The sequence below is a fragment of the Mytilus californianus genome, unplaced genomic scaffold (assembly GCF_021869535.1).
Source record: "Mytilus californianus isolate M0D057914Y unplaced genomic scaffold, xbMytCali1.0.p SCAF_10, whole genome shotgun sequence".
Classification (NCBI taxonomy): domain Eukaryota; kingdom Metazoa; phylum Mollusca; class Bivalvia; order Mytilida; family Mytilidae; genus Mytilus; species Mytilus californianus.
Window position 1 is genome coordinate 35,465,842 of NW_026262582.1, and position 17,714 is coordinate 35,483,555.

The following is a 17,714-nucleotide window of genomic DNA, read 5'->3' on the forward strand; positions in this document are numbered from 1 at the left end:
ATTCCTGTAATTTCAAATTCTTTTTTAATTTTTTTTTACAGCACAGTCATTTGAGAAATCTACAAGGTAAGTTAAGAATTTATACATTTCAATCAAATCAGGATTATCTCCCTTAGACTATACAAGGTAAACGGACCACACTTTGATTTGTTTGTAGGTAGCTTTTATGTCCAGTGAAAAGTGATAGTGTAGACAATAAATTAAAAGTATTTTAATTTTCAAGGATAATTTCTGATCATAGTTTTCCATAATAAGCAGTCAGAGCTAAATAAAACATAAATAAATCAAGTTTTTGACCTTGGATGATCTTTTGTTAAAGTTTATTTTGGCTTCTATGAATGGGAATGGTTTTATTTGGTCTGCAGCTTGATAATGTTGAGTTTAACTTGTATGTAATTTTTGAATCCACTGTTCCAGCCACTTCCTGTTTGCGGATAGTAAGAAATTTGGCAACACTCATGGTACATTGAAAATTTTCATTCATGTTTTCTTTGCTTCAATGATTTTAGATATTGATCAGATATGCTTCAGTATCCATGTTACACCAATCAATTACAAGCAGTGACGATGGTCTAGGCACGGTATTGGTCTTGTTTGAATTAGACAAGACCAAAATTGTGAAAAAAAACATATTTTTATCATATACATTATATGACATCTGTAAGATTAAAACAACATAGAATTGTAATTATCACATACAAAATCTGACCATTATGGTAAACATTCTTTTTGTATTGTAATAGATACTGTAAATTCAGAAATTATTGCGAAGTTTTTATTAATGCGAATAACGCGACTACTTGAGTATGGTAATAATAAGAACTCGCACTCTGATATCAAATACATATATCTGTATGTAGCTTTTCCTAAAATCGCAATAATTAAACTCGCATTTTTGTTAATTCTTCAAAAATCGCAATAATAAATGCACGCAATAATTTCTGAATTTACAGTAGGTCACACACACAGCTACCCACACTTCCTTGTATAGATATTTTAAGCAGAAATATAAACTATAATGAGCTATTTGTTTTAAAAAGAAGTGATAATAATATATCCAATATGAAAAACTTGCACTGGTCTTCTTTCCCATGCCCTGAAAAAATCAGTTTGGACCTGTAAATTTTTCATGATTTAGTTCGTTGTATTCAAAAAATAGTTTAAGGACTAAATGAATAGAAAATAGTGCATAAAGAATACTTTCCCCATGGTGTAGAATAGTCCAATCATTTCATTGAAAGACATTTTATGTAAATAGTTTATATCAATTGAAGAGAAGCATCTCACTTGTTTTTTTATACGACTACAAAATTTTTTGCGTCCATATTATGTTATTGCCATGTCTGCCATTGCGTCCAAAGACATTTTAGTTCGCAGACAATAACTTGTTATTTATTGATTTGGTGTTCAATTTATGACACTTTATCTCAGAATTGAAACAGAAAGTAGAAAATTTTGTTATATTTGTTTCCCGATTAATTTTTTCCTTCTACATAATGAAATGTGAGTTTAAAATGACTTAAATTCATGGTGATTTAAAAAGAACTATGCCAACATTCTGCAAGAAAAACTAGTACATCACATGAATCACATTTTTTTCTCTGTAAGAGAAGGTCAAGACCTTAAACCCCAAGACTAGGGGTGACGTGATAGGCTGAATGTCCTGACATTATAGATGTTGACCAACTACTTTGACCAATTGTGCTCTGTGACACCCTTGATAGTAAAATCCATTTTAAGGACTTTAATAGGGGAAGGATATAAACAAATTTATAACACACTTAGAAATACATGATATGGGTACTAATCTCCTGTGCTTTATTATACCTCTTCCCAAAAGGAGGAGGGTATACTGTTTTACCTCTGTCTGTCCGTCTGTCAGCCCTTGAAATTCCATTGAAATTTTCTCAGGAAATACAAATCAGAGCTACTTGAAATTTGTTATCCGGCTCCATGTGACCATGCTTTGTTAATTTCTGTGTCATTTGGTCTCTTGTGAAAAGTTGTCTCATTGGCAATCATACCACATCTTATTTTTATATTTACCATGTGATATGTGTTCAGTTTCATCACTCATTAATTTTCTGTTTACTGAATTCTTAAAGTAGGAATATCATTAGCGAGCAGTAGATAGTGGAATATGGTTCAGTCATATATTAGGTTGTGTTCTGCTAAAGATATTAAGTGACCATAAGTTATCAAAACTAGGGATAGGGGCCCATCATAGGGAGTATAAATACTTCTATTCAAAGATAAGTCACATTGACCTACATTTCAAGGTTCTTCACTTCTAAATCACCCACAGTTTTTTGTGGCGTTAAATGTTGCTCAGTCTGTTGTTTTTATGTAGTATTCTGTTGTTTTTCTTTTTGTCTTTTTCAATTTTTATGATTTTCTCAGCCTAATTACAACTTGAGAGTTTTGATTCTTCCCCTGGTCATTTCCGTTTCTTTTTTTCGGTTAAAGTTCTGTTTTATATAGTTTTCTAAAATGTCATGATGAATTGTTAATTCTGTCAATGTAAACATTAGAGGTGAACGAACAAGGTCGTCATAAAATTTATGTCTTGAGGGCACATGTCTTTACAGGAAGTCATACACAGTTAATAAAGTACATTGCATAAAAATTATAATGGAAGGTTCAAATGTCTTTAACAAAAGAAATACACATATTAGCATTGTCAACAAAAAAAGAACATTATAGGCGGTTTTAGTTGTTGTTGGATTTTACTTATACTTATCAAGGGTAATGAGAAGAAAAAATTTAGATCAGCAAAAGATTTGGCAACGTAATTGTGATGTAATTAATTACATTTGAAAATCAATGTAATTGTGATGTAATTAATTACATTTGAAAATCAATGTAATTGTGATGTAATTAATTACATTTGAAAATCAATGTAATTGTGATGTAATTAATTACATTTTAAAAATCAATGTAATTGAAATGTAATTATTTACTTTGGCAAGTAATTGACTCCTTGAGGACTGCCAAAAGTTAAAATCTTGAACTTAATCAATTTTTGACTGTTTTTTGTAGTGTTGATATGCAACTACTTGAAAACAACTTTACAGAATTCCACCAAAACTTCATAGATTTCTGCAGGACATGAAGTTGTACTCCTGCTATGTTAATATTTTTATATGCTGCTTAAAGCAATCACCAATCAATCAATTATATTTGGAGACGCCAATTGAAGGCTCACACATTTTTTATGACCCTGCTGCTAGGCGAAGGGGGCAATAAATGTTACGCTTGACCGTCTGTCCGTCTTTCCATCAGTTCTTCCGTGCGAAAGTATTTTCACATATTATAAGCAAGCTTGATCAGGGGCATTCATGTCCTCAGACACATTCTTCTTTTATTGTTGCTATGAAATTATTAAAATGTTAGTTTGATATTTGAAATTTTGGTATACATTAAAGGCATCTGGTGTGTTAAAACATTTCAGATGAAATAAAAATAGAAAAGAGAAGCTTTTTTCATGCTTAAAAATAAAATTGACCATCACTAAAATCTTTTGTAATTCACTTGGTTTGGCACCTCAGACATGTCCTCTTATAATTCAACCCCTTCTAGTACACAGAAGCTAGTTCATTTCAGTGCTTGGAGTCAAATCAACACTTCCTAAGTTTTATCATCACCATCACAAATTGGTTGACCGATGAAATGTGTCTTGGTTTAACTCACTGGCAACATTTTTTCTTATTAGATTCTCAGATAGGTGAATAGTAGTCTGATCTGTAAATTTAATGATTAGGTCTTTTCAGAGTGGGACATTCTGACTTGAGTGTGGATTAAGATGTTGGATAATGCATGCAGAACAGGAGACGCTTACCCTTTCGAGTCGATACCTTTAACTAACATTCATTTCAAGTATTTTCTTGAAGAAACAGCATGGAAAGAGCTACTAAAGCTCATTGTACTCTGTAAACATACACAGATTTTACGTATCCGTCTCTGGTCTGTGTTTTACCATTGTCAAGTCAACATCCCTTATAAGAAAATGTGCCTTTAAAAAAACGAAAGTAAAGATTTTGACGACGTAATTTTGCACAAATAAAGAATATAAGGCAGATATTAGTATGCTATTGTTGCACACTTCAAATGATGCACTGTCAAATTAACAGTTTACATCAGTACATCCATTTTGTATCAAAAGTCAAGTTTAATATAGTGTTTATGTTAATCATTGTTTATATAATGCCCAACTGATTAGCATGATTGCCTTTTTAGTAACTTAGTCTTAAGGGATTAAAATCAGGATAAGACAAAAAATGTCTGGCTGGCACAAATATTTTTTGGAAGCTTTGCTTTCGACGCACCTTGTGTCAGTTCTCATTTTTGTCTCGCCTGCGACGAAAGTCGCAGAAAGTGAGACATAGGTATTACTATCCGGCGGCGGCGGCGTAAACTATTTGTATAAAGCTTTATATTTCAGAAGGTAGAAGACCTGGATGCTTCATACTTTGTATGCAGATACCTTATGTTACGAACTTTCCGTCTGTCATATGTCCAATGTCCTTGACCTTATTTTCATGGTTCAGCGACTGCTTGAAAAAAAAGTTTAGTTTTTTTGTTATGTAAATTTCTCACTTATTATGAGTAATAGGATAACTATATTTGGTATATGGGTTCCTTGCAACGTCTACATGTCCATCAGACAGGGTTCACCTGACCTCAGCTTCATTTCATGGATCAGTGATCAAGGTTAAAGTTACGTGATTAGGTCCGTTTCTCAGATACTACAAGCAGTAGGTCAGCTATATGTAGTGTATGGAATGATTATAAGGGATACATGTCAGTCTGGCAGGTTTCATCTGACCTTGACCTCATTTTCACGGTTCATTGGTCAATGTTTGGTTTTTGTGTTTTGGTCTGTTTTTCTAATACTATAAGCCATTGGTCAACTATATTTGGTGTATGGAATGATTGTAAGGTGTACATGTCTGTCTGGCAGGTGTCATTTGTCCTTGACCTATTTTCATGGTTCATTGGTCAATGTTAAGTTTTTGTGTTTTGGTCTGTTTTTCTAATACTATAAGCAATAGGTCAACTATATTTGGTGTATGGAATGATTGTAAGGTGTACATGTCTGACTGGCAGGTGTCATTTGTCCTTGACCTCATTTTCATGGTTCATTGGTCAATGTTAAGTTTTTGTGTTTTGGTCTGTTTTTCTAATACTATAAGCAATAGGTCAACTAAATTTGGTGTATGGAATGATTGTAAGGTGTACATGTCTGTCTGGCAGGTGTCATTTGTCCTTGACCTCATTTTCATGGTTCATTGGTCAATGTTAAGTTGCTCTTGTTTGGTCCTCTTCTCAGATACTATAAGTTATAGGTCAACTATATGTGGTGTTAGGAATGATTATAAGGTGTGCACGTCTGTCTGACAGGTTTCATCTGACCTTGAGCTTATTTTCATGGTTCATTGGTCAATGTTAAGTTTCTGTTGTTTGGTCTTCTTCTCAGATGCTATAAGTAATAGGTCAACTATATTTGGTGTATGGAATGTATTTTATTATTTAACTGCTGATTACTTATATTGAAATAGATTATTGTGTTTTGGTCTGTTTTTCTTAAACTGTAAGCAATAGGTCAACTATATTTGTTATATGGAAGAATTGTTAACTGTACATGTCTGCCTGGCACGGTTCATCTGACCTTGACCTCATTTTCATGGTTCAGTGGTTATAGTTAAGTTTTTGTGTTTTGGTCTGTTTTTCTCATACTGTATGCAATAGGTCTACTATATTTGGTGTATGGAATGATTGTAAGGTGTACATGTCTAGCTGGTAGGTGTCATCTGACCTTGACCTCGTTTTCATGGTTCAGTGGTCAAAGTTAAGTTTTTGAGTTTTGGTTTTTTTTTTCTAATACTATATGCCATAGGTCAACTATATTTGGTGTATGGAAAAATTTTATGATCTATATGTCAGTCACGCAGGTTTTATATGACTTTGACCTCATTTTCACGGTTCATTGCTCAGTGTTAAGTTTTTGTGTTTTGGTCTGTTTTTCTTAAGCTGTAAGCAATAGGTCAACTATATTTGTTATATGGAAGAATTGTTAACTGTACATGTCTGCCTGGCACGGTTCATCTGACCTTGACCTCATTTTCATGGTTCATTGGTCAATGTTTAGTTTTCTTGGTTAATGTTAAGTTTATGTTACAGTTGTAATAAAGCTTAATATTGAGGACTATCAACATAATATCAATGATTAGTAAAGAAGGCAAGACATTTCAGCGTGTGCACTCTTGTTAACTTTGATTTGTATAATAATATTTGAACATCAACAAACTATTGTTGTTATGTATTTGACACATCACCCTTACCTTTAAAAAATTGATATTCTGACCATGGTCAGATGACAAGTTTGACACACGTCAATGGATTTGTAAGGGATTATCTGTGACAAATTCTATCAGATTAATCATATTGATTGAAATGAATAATTTGAAAAGAAGTCTTCTGGTAGAGATTTTATCCCTAAACCAGACAGTAGAAATGGCCTCTATTGTTAAGTGTTATTGCAGCCATTTAATATGCTACTGTAAGGGTCAAATGCGCCTAAATTTTTTATCATCATTCATCATTATATTTTTGAGCTACAGTTAGGATAAATTAAGAAAAAAATCATGAACATTTAAAAAAATTTATCTCCATGATTGTTTGGTAACTTACCCATTCCCACCCTTTAGAAATACATGGACTGACCACTAAATGATAAATGGACTGACCATCAGACAATACAAAGGACAGATGGTGTCTAATACCATGCAGGAGGGGCTTTTCCTTCCAGAGTACTTAAATCATTCCTCACAAGTTTTAATAATAGTTATAATTACCCTTTGCTGTAGGTATAATTATTCACTGTAACACATTTCTTGTTTTTATGTACATCTTTCTAATTGCCTTTGATTGTTTTATTTTGTTGTCGTTCAAAGTTACCTGTAGTTTTATTTTTAAATGAATTGACTTGTCAAAATGTCCCTACACCCTACATGTATACTCACAAATCAGCCAAATAAATCTATGTAAACAATCCCAGTCAAAGCTTTAATACAAGTCTAGTTTACTCCTGGGCAATCAATAATCTTTTTACAAACTTAGTCCTTAATCCAGGCCAATAAAAAAACCCTTGATAAGATTTTCATGTTAGGCCTTAATCCAGACCAATAAAAAACCCTTGCCAAGATTTTCAACCTAGGCCTTAATCTAGACCAATAAAAAACCCTTGCCAAAATTTTACGCGGTCGTATATTGGTATCTCGTCGTTGTCGTCAGCTTCGTTCGAAGACATTTGGTTTCCAGACAATAAATTTAGTATAAGTGAATAGAAATCTATGAAATTTAAACACAAGGTTTATAACCACAAAAGGAAGGTTGGGATTGATTTTGGGGGTTATGGTCCTAACAGTTTAGGAATAAGGGACCAAAAAGGGGCCCAAATAAGCAATTTTCTAGTATCCAGACAATAACTTGTGGAACGGTGTATGGATCTCTCTGAAATTATACCACAAGTTTCCATACCACATAGGATGGTTAGGATTGGCTTTGGGGGGTAATGGCTCAAACTGTTTAGGAATTAGGGGCAAAAAAGGGGGAAAAACAAGGGTTTCCTTGTCAATGGACAATTACTTTTAAGTACAATGTTATCTTGAGGTGATTAGCTGTCAATTTATTTTTAGAAGTTACTATTAAAAATGCTGATTAAGGAACATTAATTTTAGACATGATGATGTATGTCATTTTCTATTTTAAGACTTTTGTGATGTATTTAAATGGGTAATTATGGGGTTGCAAACTCCATTGGAAATTTAAAATGAGATAATGACCATATTTTGAGGGAAAGAATTTTTTTAGGTGAAAAAAAATTGGGGTTTGGGGGGGGGGGGGGGGGGGGAGGGGGCGATAAAAAAGAGAAATTGGGGGGGGAACAATTTTTTTTTCTCATTTCAGATTTCAGAAAATAAAAAGAAAATTTCTTCGAACATTATTTTTTGCAAAAAAAAGGGGGGTAAACCATTTTTTTTTGGGGGGGGGGGGGGGGTGGGGAGAAGGTTCAATTGGCAACAGCAAAGTGTATTGCACAAAAGCATAAAAAAGGGGGGGGATGACAATTCACAACAGCATAGTGTATTGCACAAAAGCAAAAAATTGAATATAAATTCAAATCATATTCAAGTTCTTTGACTACAGTTATTCTGTGTCAGAAACCTATTATGTGTCAAATATTTTATTACAATCCAAATTCAGACCTGTATCAAGCGCGAATATTGTGTCCATTTTTGCCCAACTGTTCAGGGTTGGACCTCTGCGGTCGTATCCAGCTGTGCTTGGCGAAGCAATTTATTAAGTTAGGCCTTAATCCAGACCAATAAAAAAAAACTTGCCAAGATTTTCAAGCTATGTTTTGAAACTGGTCATTTGAAAACCCCTGCCAAGATTCACAAGCTAGGCCTTAATCCAGGCCAATAAAAAAACCCTTGCCAAAATTTTCAAGCTATGCTTTAATACTGGCCATTTGAAAACCCCTGCCAAGATTTACAAGTAAGGCCTTAATTCTGGTCAATCAAAGACTTTTGCCAAGATTTTCAAGCTAGGAATTAATCCAGGTCTATTTAAAACCCTTGCCAAAATTTTAAAGCTGGGCCTTAATCAGTTAAACAAAAAATCTTTGCCAAGATTTTCAAGCTTAGCTTTAATCCAGGCCAATAAAAATCTCCTGCCAGTATTCTCAAACTAGACCTTTATCTTTAAGTCAGTCAGTTACCTCAGCCAGCATTCCTAATACAACCTAGGCAATAATGCAGTTAATATAGTTCATCTGCACTTAGACTGTTTAGATTTATAAGTTAGACCTTATTCCAAGTCACCTACATTTTAAATGTTGTCCTGATAGTTGACCTCAGTGGTCACTATTTTTGTACATTTATTGCTGAAAATAACAGGTGTTTTGCCCCTGGCAATATGTTTTGATTGACACAATGTATCTGACTTATGCTGTCCATCTGTCCATTTGATACTACAATATAAGACAAGCTAAATGTTTTAGAGTATATATGTAATTGGTATAATATACATTGGGTGAAAGTATAAATATTTATGAACAACCGAGGACTTGATCCAATGAAGTTTATTTTGGTAGGTTTGGTGATTTGACCCTTAAATGTGGTATGGAAAGTGAAGACCACAATTTCAGAAAATTTATTCTGTGTCTAATTACTTTTAAAATCAATTGATTGATTTATTTATTGTTATTAGCTTTTTGACCAGTGGCAAATATTTCATGTTTATTCAAACTATAAACAATAGTTTAAATTCACAGCCCATGATAAGAATAACACTATTATTTAACAGTTTAAATTTTTTATAGGTTAACTCTATTTTCATTAAGTCTGCTATTTTGTTAGGTTTGTGATGTCGAAAAATTCCTCTTCAAGCATAAAACTTTATAGAGTTTTTTCCCTTGTACAGTGGTCATGAATTTTTAAGGAAGGGTCTTTTAGAGAGTAATTGGCAACTTAAAAATTTAAAGGACGAGGGTCTATATTGATGCCTGTGGGCACCATCATTCATAAACCCTCTTTGGAAAACAATGCTTTTATTTTCTTTATTTGCTTATATTTGTGACAATGAAATATTATATGTAAACTGATAAAACACACACTGGCAGTGGCAGACGTTTCAATCAAATACATTGATCTGGTTCTGTACTAAATCATTTTTGCTTTTATTCCATTGCTCATTATGCATATAAAGCAGCAAAATGTAATTTTAGGAACATTAGGTATGAAATTTGTTTAGATTCACAGATAATTGTGGAATACAAATTTCATGAATTTTGTAGGCAGGTTAAACTTTAAAATGAATCTTTCAATTAAACACAAAATTTTAGTTACTTTGATATGAGCAAGGGATGAAACCATTGAATAAGATAGCCTTGAAATGTCAACTTTTTCTCCAACCACAAAAAATGTTAGAATTAAAAATAAATGAATTCACAGTAATTATCATAAGGTATAAATTCTCATTAGAAATTGTTGAGACGATTGTTCTTTTACTTGACCGTTTATTAATTTATTCAAAACTCTTGTACAAATAATGAACATTTTCTTTTAACAAGAGGGCGTTTCCCTGATTTCTCACCTTTGACTTCCGAAACACAACTATACATGTATTGTATTAATAAAATAATAATTTATTTTCAGTGCGTATGGAATCTGACAAATAGTTGTTGTAACTGTTTGGACATTATAAAAATTTTCGAGATATTTATGGTATATAATTTGTATATGATATTTATGAATGAATAAAACAAATGAAGGAGATCCATTTGTTATCTTTTGACATATTTATACATGTACATGCAGCCGGTATTTTGTAAACACTTTTATTATGGGAATCAAAGCAAAGTAGAGGAAATTGTCTTTATGAGAGACTAAATTTATTGATTTAATTGTTTTAACCTTATTTTGGTGCAGTTTGCTTATACTTGTATATAATTGCGTGGCAATTACAGTGATATAACACAAAAATAACTGAATTGGATATTTTCTGTGCTTCTTACAGTCAGCTCTTGAATGGTGACACACCTCAGCAGGTAAAAATGATTTGATTAGCTGATTTTTTTTTACAATTGATATGTTTGCTGTGGAAGTTTAATTTTTTGTTTGGCTGGATAGATTTTAATGGCTAAAGGTGTGTAGTTTTATGTTTATTGTAAAAAATGACCAATAAATATACTGTCTTTGTTTTGCTTTTAGCTGATAAATGTTTCCTGTATATTCTCGTACACTGGATATTGCTGCTAACTACATCGAATTGTTCACAGCAACAGTAGAATTACATGACAGGGACATTTAGTGTACTGTATATTGGTTTTTTTCAGCTGATACATGTTTCCTGTGTGTTCTTATGCACTGAATATTGCTGTACATGTTCCTGTATATTCTTGTACACTGGATATTGCTGTTTACTAAATTGGATTGTAACTGCAACAGTAGAATTACATGAGGGACAATTTAGCATACTGTTTATTATTTTTTAGTGTGTTTACTGTAAATTGCTACTGATCCCTTTTATGTAATTAAGTTGTTTGAGAGACTAAGGCAGTGAGATGTAGCTAACAGCAATTTCCAGTGTACAGAGATTATGCAGTTAAATTGATTGCTGAAAAAAAACCAAAGACCCAACTTTAACCAAGTAAAATTAAACCTATTATCATACATATAATATTACTATTTCATGTATGTAAGTAAAATATTTTGAATTCATAGGTAATCAATTAACAGATGCTTTTTTCTTCAGTCACAATGACACATTAAGTGCAAAATAATATGTATTGTTTGGTATTGGTAAAATTAGATATAACAACTCCCTCAGACAATGTTCGAAATCCACAAAAATACTTAGTACCCCACATTAATACATATGAATCAAGGTGGAAAATGATGTCATAAAACAATCCTTTTCTAGCGACACTGACGTAATTATTTTAATGAGAAAATAAAATATTTTGTTGATTGTTCATGTAGAAGATCGTCAAGTAGGTAATATTATTTCATTCAAAGTTAAAACTTTAATTTAATTGGAAAAATATTATAATATTTTGGCTAGAATAATGTGATTAAAAAGTCTGTAACTTGTTTCTCAAGTTCTATACAGATGAAAGGTTTTTTCTGTCCAAAGCTATAATTCTTTATCTTTAAATAATTTCTCTGTATGACATTGTTTTTGCACAATTTTTACATATATGGAATACTGTACTGTCACATATTATTCTGTTTTTGCAATACTTTATATCTGTAAAAGTCAAATTAATCAAAAAAGGAATGACAAATCTGAAAATGAGTCCTTTCCGTAACACTCTGGCTTTGACATCTCGTGTCAGTTAAACTGCTTTGTTTTATTGATAATATATTCCCCCCTCCCCAAAGTCTTAAGTCAACTGCTGAAATTTTACTCCTATGGATTAAGATTTGTTTAGTGCTTAACGTAGGGATTTGTTTAACCTTTTTTTTTGCAAAATTTAATTCTCTTTCATGTGACAAATTTATTTAACCTGTTTAACTTTTCATTAGTATTCATGAGTTTAGACACAAATTTCAATTTTGACATCATAATTTGAATTGAATTATTAGTAGGATTTTGACATCAAAATTAATTTGTCATTTTATTCTTTGGTGCTCAATGGATATAGAGTGACATTTCTTTTAGCTGACTGTTACTTTTGTGAACTAACACATTAAAAATCCTGCTCAGCGTGTTGGTCTAATATATTGCAGAATTCATATTCATGTTGCATTAACATGTTTTCGTCCTGAATACGTATTTAATTTGCCACTGAACATTTAACAGTCAGATCATCAGGTCATCATTATCAATTTTAATTTTGATAGTAATGATGCAAGTGGGAGCAATTTGGAGATTTTTTCTCTGCCAAGTGGGGGATTTCCTCCTCCTCTTAGGTCAGACTGGTCTTAAAGCGAGATTTTCAAATTCTGGAAAAACAGTAACAGTTAGCTCTCATTAACATTTACGGACAGTTCACACCAATGCACTGGACCAAACGAGCTCCCATTATATATATGGACAGTTATTCACCTCAATGCACTTGACCAACGTTGCTGAGGTGACTTGTTTTGACAAATGACTGTGTCCGTTAGTAATGTAATTAAGTGTTTAAGATTAATGTTTTACACCACTGAACAGGTAATTAAGTTATGTGTATACTGTATGTCAGCGTATTCCTCACTTGTAATCATACGATGTATCTCTCTTTTTCCCACAGTTAGTATCATCTACTGTAAGTTTCAAGTTGGCATTGGACTTTTGTCCACTAGTCTCATTTCAAGTTGGCTTTACAACCCGTAAGGTAACCTAAAGGGTAGCTGGAACAATATTGCTTTTGAATCAATCAGTGCACATTTTTTTGGAGAAGGATTATTTTCTTGTAAATATTACAGTTTTAAAACATTTTTTGGGAAGTATTATTTATTTTTCATGCACGGTTGCACGTTTTATCATCTTCTGGAAGTTGGAATTAAAAGTTTGTAAATGTATAAAAGTGATTGGTTTTTTTTATGAGGATTGCACATTTTTTTAACTATCAATTGGATTAATCAGACTGGTAAGAATTTGTTTATTTTCAATTGTTATACTGATTATCTTTAGTTTTGAAAACAATACTACAATTTAGAGTAAATATAGCCAAGAAACTCCTTGAGTTTGAGAGACCATAAATGATCTGTTAATCGCTATTTTCCTAGGGAACATTCATGAGACCTTTTCTTATGAGGTCATCCAATTCTCATTCTACTAGACTAAGAAAACCCCATCTCAGCTGACTAGTTGTGATGTAAAATTTTCACACACAGATATATCAAAGGAAAGTTTTTGTAAAAAAATTCTGAAATTAATTTTTCTTGTTGCTTTTTCACACACCGCTTCATTTTTATACGACCGCAAAAAGTTTTGGATTTCATGTCATCGTCGTCATTCGAAGACATTTGGTTTCCGGACAATAACTTTAGTATTAGTAAATAGAAATCTATGAAATTTAAACATAAGGTTTATAACAACAAAAGGAAGGTTGGGATTGATTTTGGGGGTTATGGTCCGAACAGTTCAGGAATTAGGGGCCAAAAAGGGGCCCAAATAAGCATTTTTCTAGTTTCCAGACAATAACTTGTGGAACGTGTATGGATCTCTCTGAAATTATACCACAAGTTTCTATACCACAAAGGGATGGTTATGATTGGCTTTGGGGGGTTATGGCTCAAACCGTTTAGGAATTGGGGCCGAAAAAGTGAGAAAAAACAAGGGTGTCCTGGTTAATGGACAATTAAGTACAAATTACAGTGTAAGGGAGGTAATTCAAACACAACTTTGAATTACCTCCCTTACACCACTTTTAAATTATGTTTAAAGAATTTTTGTATTGTCTTGAGGTGATTAACTGTCATTTATTTTTTAGAAGTTACTATTTTAATAATTTTAAAAATGCTGATTAAGGTAAATTAATTTTAGCTATGATTATGTATGTCATTTTCTATTTTAAGACTTTTATGATGTATTTAAATGGGTTATTGTGGTTGCAAACTCCATTGGAAATTTGAATTGAAATTATGACCATGACTGAGGGAAAGAATTTTTTTTTGGAAAAAGGGGGGGGGGAGGTTAAAAAAAATTGGTGGTGGTGGTAGGGGGGACAATTTTTTCTCCTCAAGATTTCAGAAATCAAATAGAAAATCCTTCAAATTTTTTTTTTTTAAAAAGGGGGGTGGGGGGGGGGGGGGGGGAGGTCAATTCGCAACAGCATAGTGTATTGCACAAAAGCAAAACATTGAATATAAATTCAAATCATATAACCAATTCTAAGTTCTTTGACTACAGTTATTTTGTGTCATAAACCTATTATGTGTCAAATATTGAATTACAATCCAAATTCAGACCTGTATCAATCGCGAATATCGTGTCCATTTTTGCCCCAACTGTTCAGGGTTGGACCTCTGCAGTCGTATCCAGCTGCGCTCGTCCAAGCAATTTATTAAAGAATGGTTTCTTATTTTTCAACCAATAGATGAATTTCAAAATCTATTGAATTTAGTGCAACAAAGCCTTTCAGAATCCTTCCATTGTATGATACTGAGTGACTAAGTCATTACCAGGTCCAACTTATCCATGCATCTGCAGAATGAAAAATCCTCAAAAACTCACATCAATATAAACACATATAACTCACAAAAATAATATTTGTATTTATAAATTATAAATCATTTCCTTAAATTTGAGGAAAATATATATATTTTAGATCAGGAAGTTTTAATTTACAGTAGCTATTTTTTTTATGTTTGAATATCATTTCTCAAAAGTAAGTTCATTGCAGTGGTATTGATCTTTTATTTAAACTTTTTTCAAACATTTTTGTTATTACATTTTCATTTTGCATTAAAATTTTGTCAGCTTATAGGGGGATTCTTATTTTATGGATATTGGTGAATATTGTTCCGAGTAGATACTTCTATTGCTGGAGCTTGCTAGTGCAATATGTATTATGTGAGAGATAATGTTCACTTAAAAAATATGCAATAAACCTTTTATTGTACAACAAAGCTTAAAAACTGTTTCAAACATATTTCTGTGACTGATGATGTTGATAATTTGAATTGTTTTTGCACTAGTGCAATATGATAAAATAGTGCAGGTTAACTTTTCTTTATGTTCTGAGGGAAATAATACATTGCTAAGCAATAACTTATCTTATTATACCAACAGCTTAATGGAGTGGAAGGCATATACTGATGGGGTGTCCATTATTTAGTTCCTCCATTCAATTCATCCTTCTGTCCCACTTTTGTATCAATCAGCTCCCCAACTGCTTGACAGAATTTTGTTAAACTTCAACAGAGCCTTACTCCCATATTGTATTTTCTCACCCATTTTAAAATGATTTTATACATAGTTTTCCGATGGATATTTGTTTTTCATTTGGAGTTGAATGACGTGTCCTGTAGGTGGAGTTGAGTTTGGGTTGGCGGCTCTGGTTCTTTCCATGCTTATACCTGATGAACTGTTGTTATATATATACTGATGACACAATGGAGGTCAATTATTAGTTTGAAATTGACAATTTTCACTTTTGCAATATTGAGGTTTGCAGGAACATTTTATAAACCCTGTTTTGAAAGTTTACTTTTTGATTGTCCCCTGAAAATAAAAGTTGCCTCAATTAATATTGTTTGCAAAAAAATATTCAGATAAAGAGAGAGTGCTTGATTGACATTTCGGGGTCTTTTACAGCTTGCTATACATTACAGGTTTTGCTCATTGGTGAAGGCGGCACCATTACATTTAGTTGCTAAAGTCTGTCTCATTTGGTCTCTGGTGGAGAGTTGTCTCATTGGGAATCATACCACATCTTTTTTATTTTCATATTGATTGACAACAAGTGAAATGTCTTTTCGTTCCAGGTCTACTTCTAGGATGATCCTGAAATATGAAAACTCTTTAACTAGACAATATTTTCATATTCAGACATTTAAGATGATGTTAAAATGTTGGTTTAAGACCAAAACTCATTTGCTCAAGAATATTCATTTCAGTTTTGATTCCTTTACCTTTTCTAGAACTGAGACTTCACAGCTAGAAGTACCAGTGGACAAGAAATTAAAATGGCTTCTGGGAAACCTAGAACAACATAGCTTTGGTTCTGATCTGTCACAGAACACAGCAACCAGTAACTCTAGTGATATAAGGTTAGTATAGAGAGATTGTACATTGTCACAGAACACAGCAACCAGTAACTCTAGTGATATAAGGTCAGTATAAAGAGATTGTACATTGTCACAGAACACAGCAACCAGTAACTCTAGTGATATAAGGTCAGTATAGAGAGATTGTAGATTGTCACAGAACACAGCAACCAGTAACTCTAGTGATATAAGGTCAGTATAGAGAGATTGTAGATTGTCACAGAACACAGCAACCAGTAACTCTAGTGATATAAGGTCAGTATAGAGAGATTGTAGATTGTCACAGAACACAGCAACCAGTAACTCTAGTGATATAAGGTCAGTATAGAGAGATTGTAGATTGTCACAGAACACAGCAACCAGTAACTCTAGTGATATAAGGTTAGTATAGAGAGATTGTACATTGTCACAGAACACAGCAACCAGTAACTCTAGTGATATAAGGTTAGTATAGAGAGATTGTACATTGTCACAGAACACAGCAACCAGTAACTCTAGTGATATAAGGTTAGTATAGAGAGATTATACATTGTCACAGAACACAGCAACCAGTAACTCTAGTGATATAAGGTTAGTATAGAGAGATATTGTACATTGTCACAGAACACTCATCCTCAGGGTTCTCTCTTAAGAATTTTTGAAGGAGTGTCCATGGTGAGTCCAACAGTAAGAAGAAGAAAGTGTATTGTTATGTAATTTATTATTATAGTCTCCATGGAAAAATAAAGCAATGAAATGACATTAAATTACAATTATTTTTAACCTTTTTCTATAAAATGATGATATTGTGTGATCAGGTGATACAACATTTTGCAATCTTGATGCATCTTTGGACTAGTTTTGCAAATGATGAGTACATACAGAACTGGCCTTAGTGACAACCTTGTCACACTTTATATGCATGTAATATTTGCTCACAAGGATCTAAAAGTATGTGGTTCAATTTTCTGTTCTGGTAATTTTATACATCAGACAATAAAATTGCTGCCTCCAGATTTTTGAAGGTGTGTATCATTACGCCAAAGTCAGAGGATCCCTAAAGGTCGTTAAAACAGAAAGTAGAATGGAATGTTTTCAGATACTAATGTAAGCGAAGCTTGGACACAGAATCTGTACTTCAATGAAAATGAATCTAAAAATAGAAATGTTATATACATGACAAGGCAGGGATCCAGACTTTCAAGTACACTGTATTTAAGTGGGAAGGGTATCAGACTTGTCCTCTCCTACACTGTAATTGAATTAAACTATTGAAGTGTTGGGTGTTATTTTTTTTTTAAAGATGTAGAAAACATTTACCTACAACTGTACAATGCATGGGTGTAACTGTTGATACAACTTCCCTAGTTTTCTTGTTATTTTGTAAACATAAATAAACAATGATGCAATGAATAAAAAGCATGCAAATTTCTGAAATAGTTAACATTCAGTTTTCTCTAAAACTGAGAA

At 32.6% G+C, this 17,714-nt stretch overlaps 1 protein-coding gene across 3 annotated transcripts in view; it reads left to right on the top strand.

The window, feature by feature from the left end:
- LOC127718002 (uncharacterized) overlaps positions 1–17,714 on the top strand; it is a 108,164-nt gene that overhangs the window by 49,928 nt on the left and 40,522 nt on the right. For 2 of the 3 annotated variants that reach the window (XM_052223884.1, XM_052223885.1), the window contains exons 6-7: positions 42–66; positions 16,140–16,268. In XM_052223884.1, the coding sequence (XP_052079844.1) occupies positions 42–66; positions 16,140–16,268 (154 nt within the window). Of the gene's footprint in view, positions 1–39; positions 67–10,581; positions 10,613–16,139; positions 16,269–17,714 lie in introns of those variants that run through there. The other variant, XM_052223886.1, reaches the window with a different exon arrangement.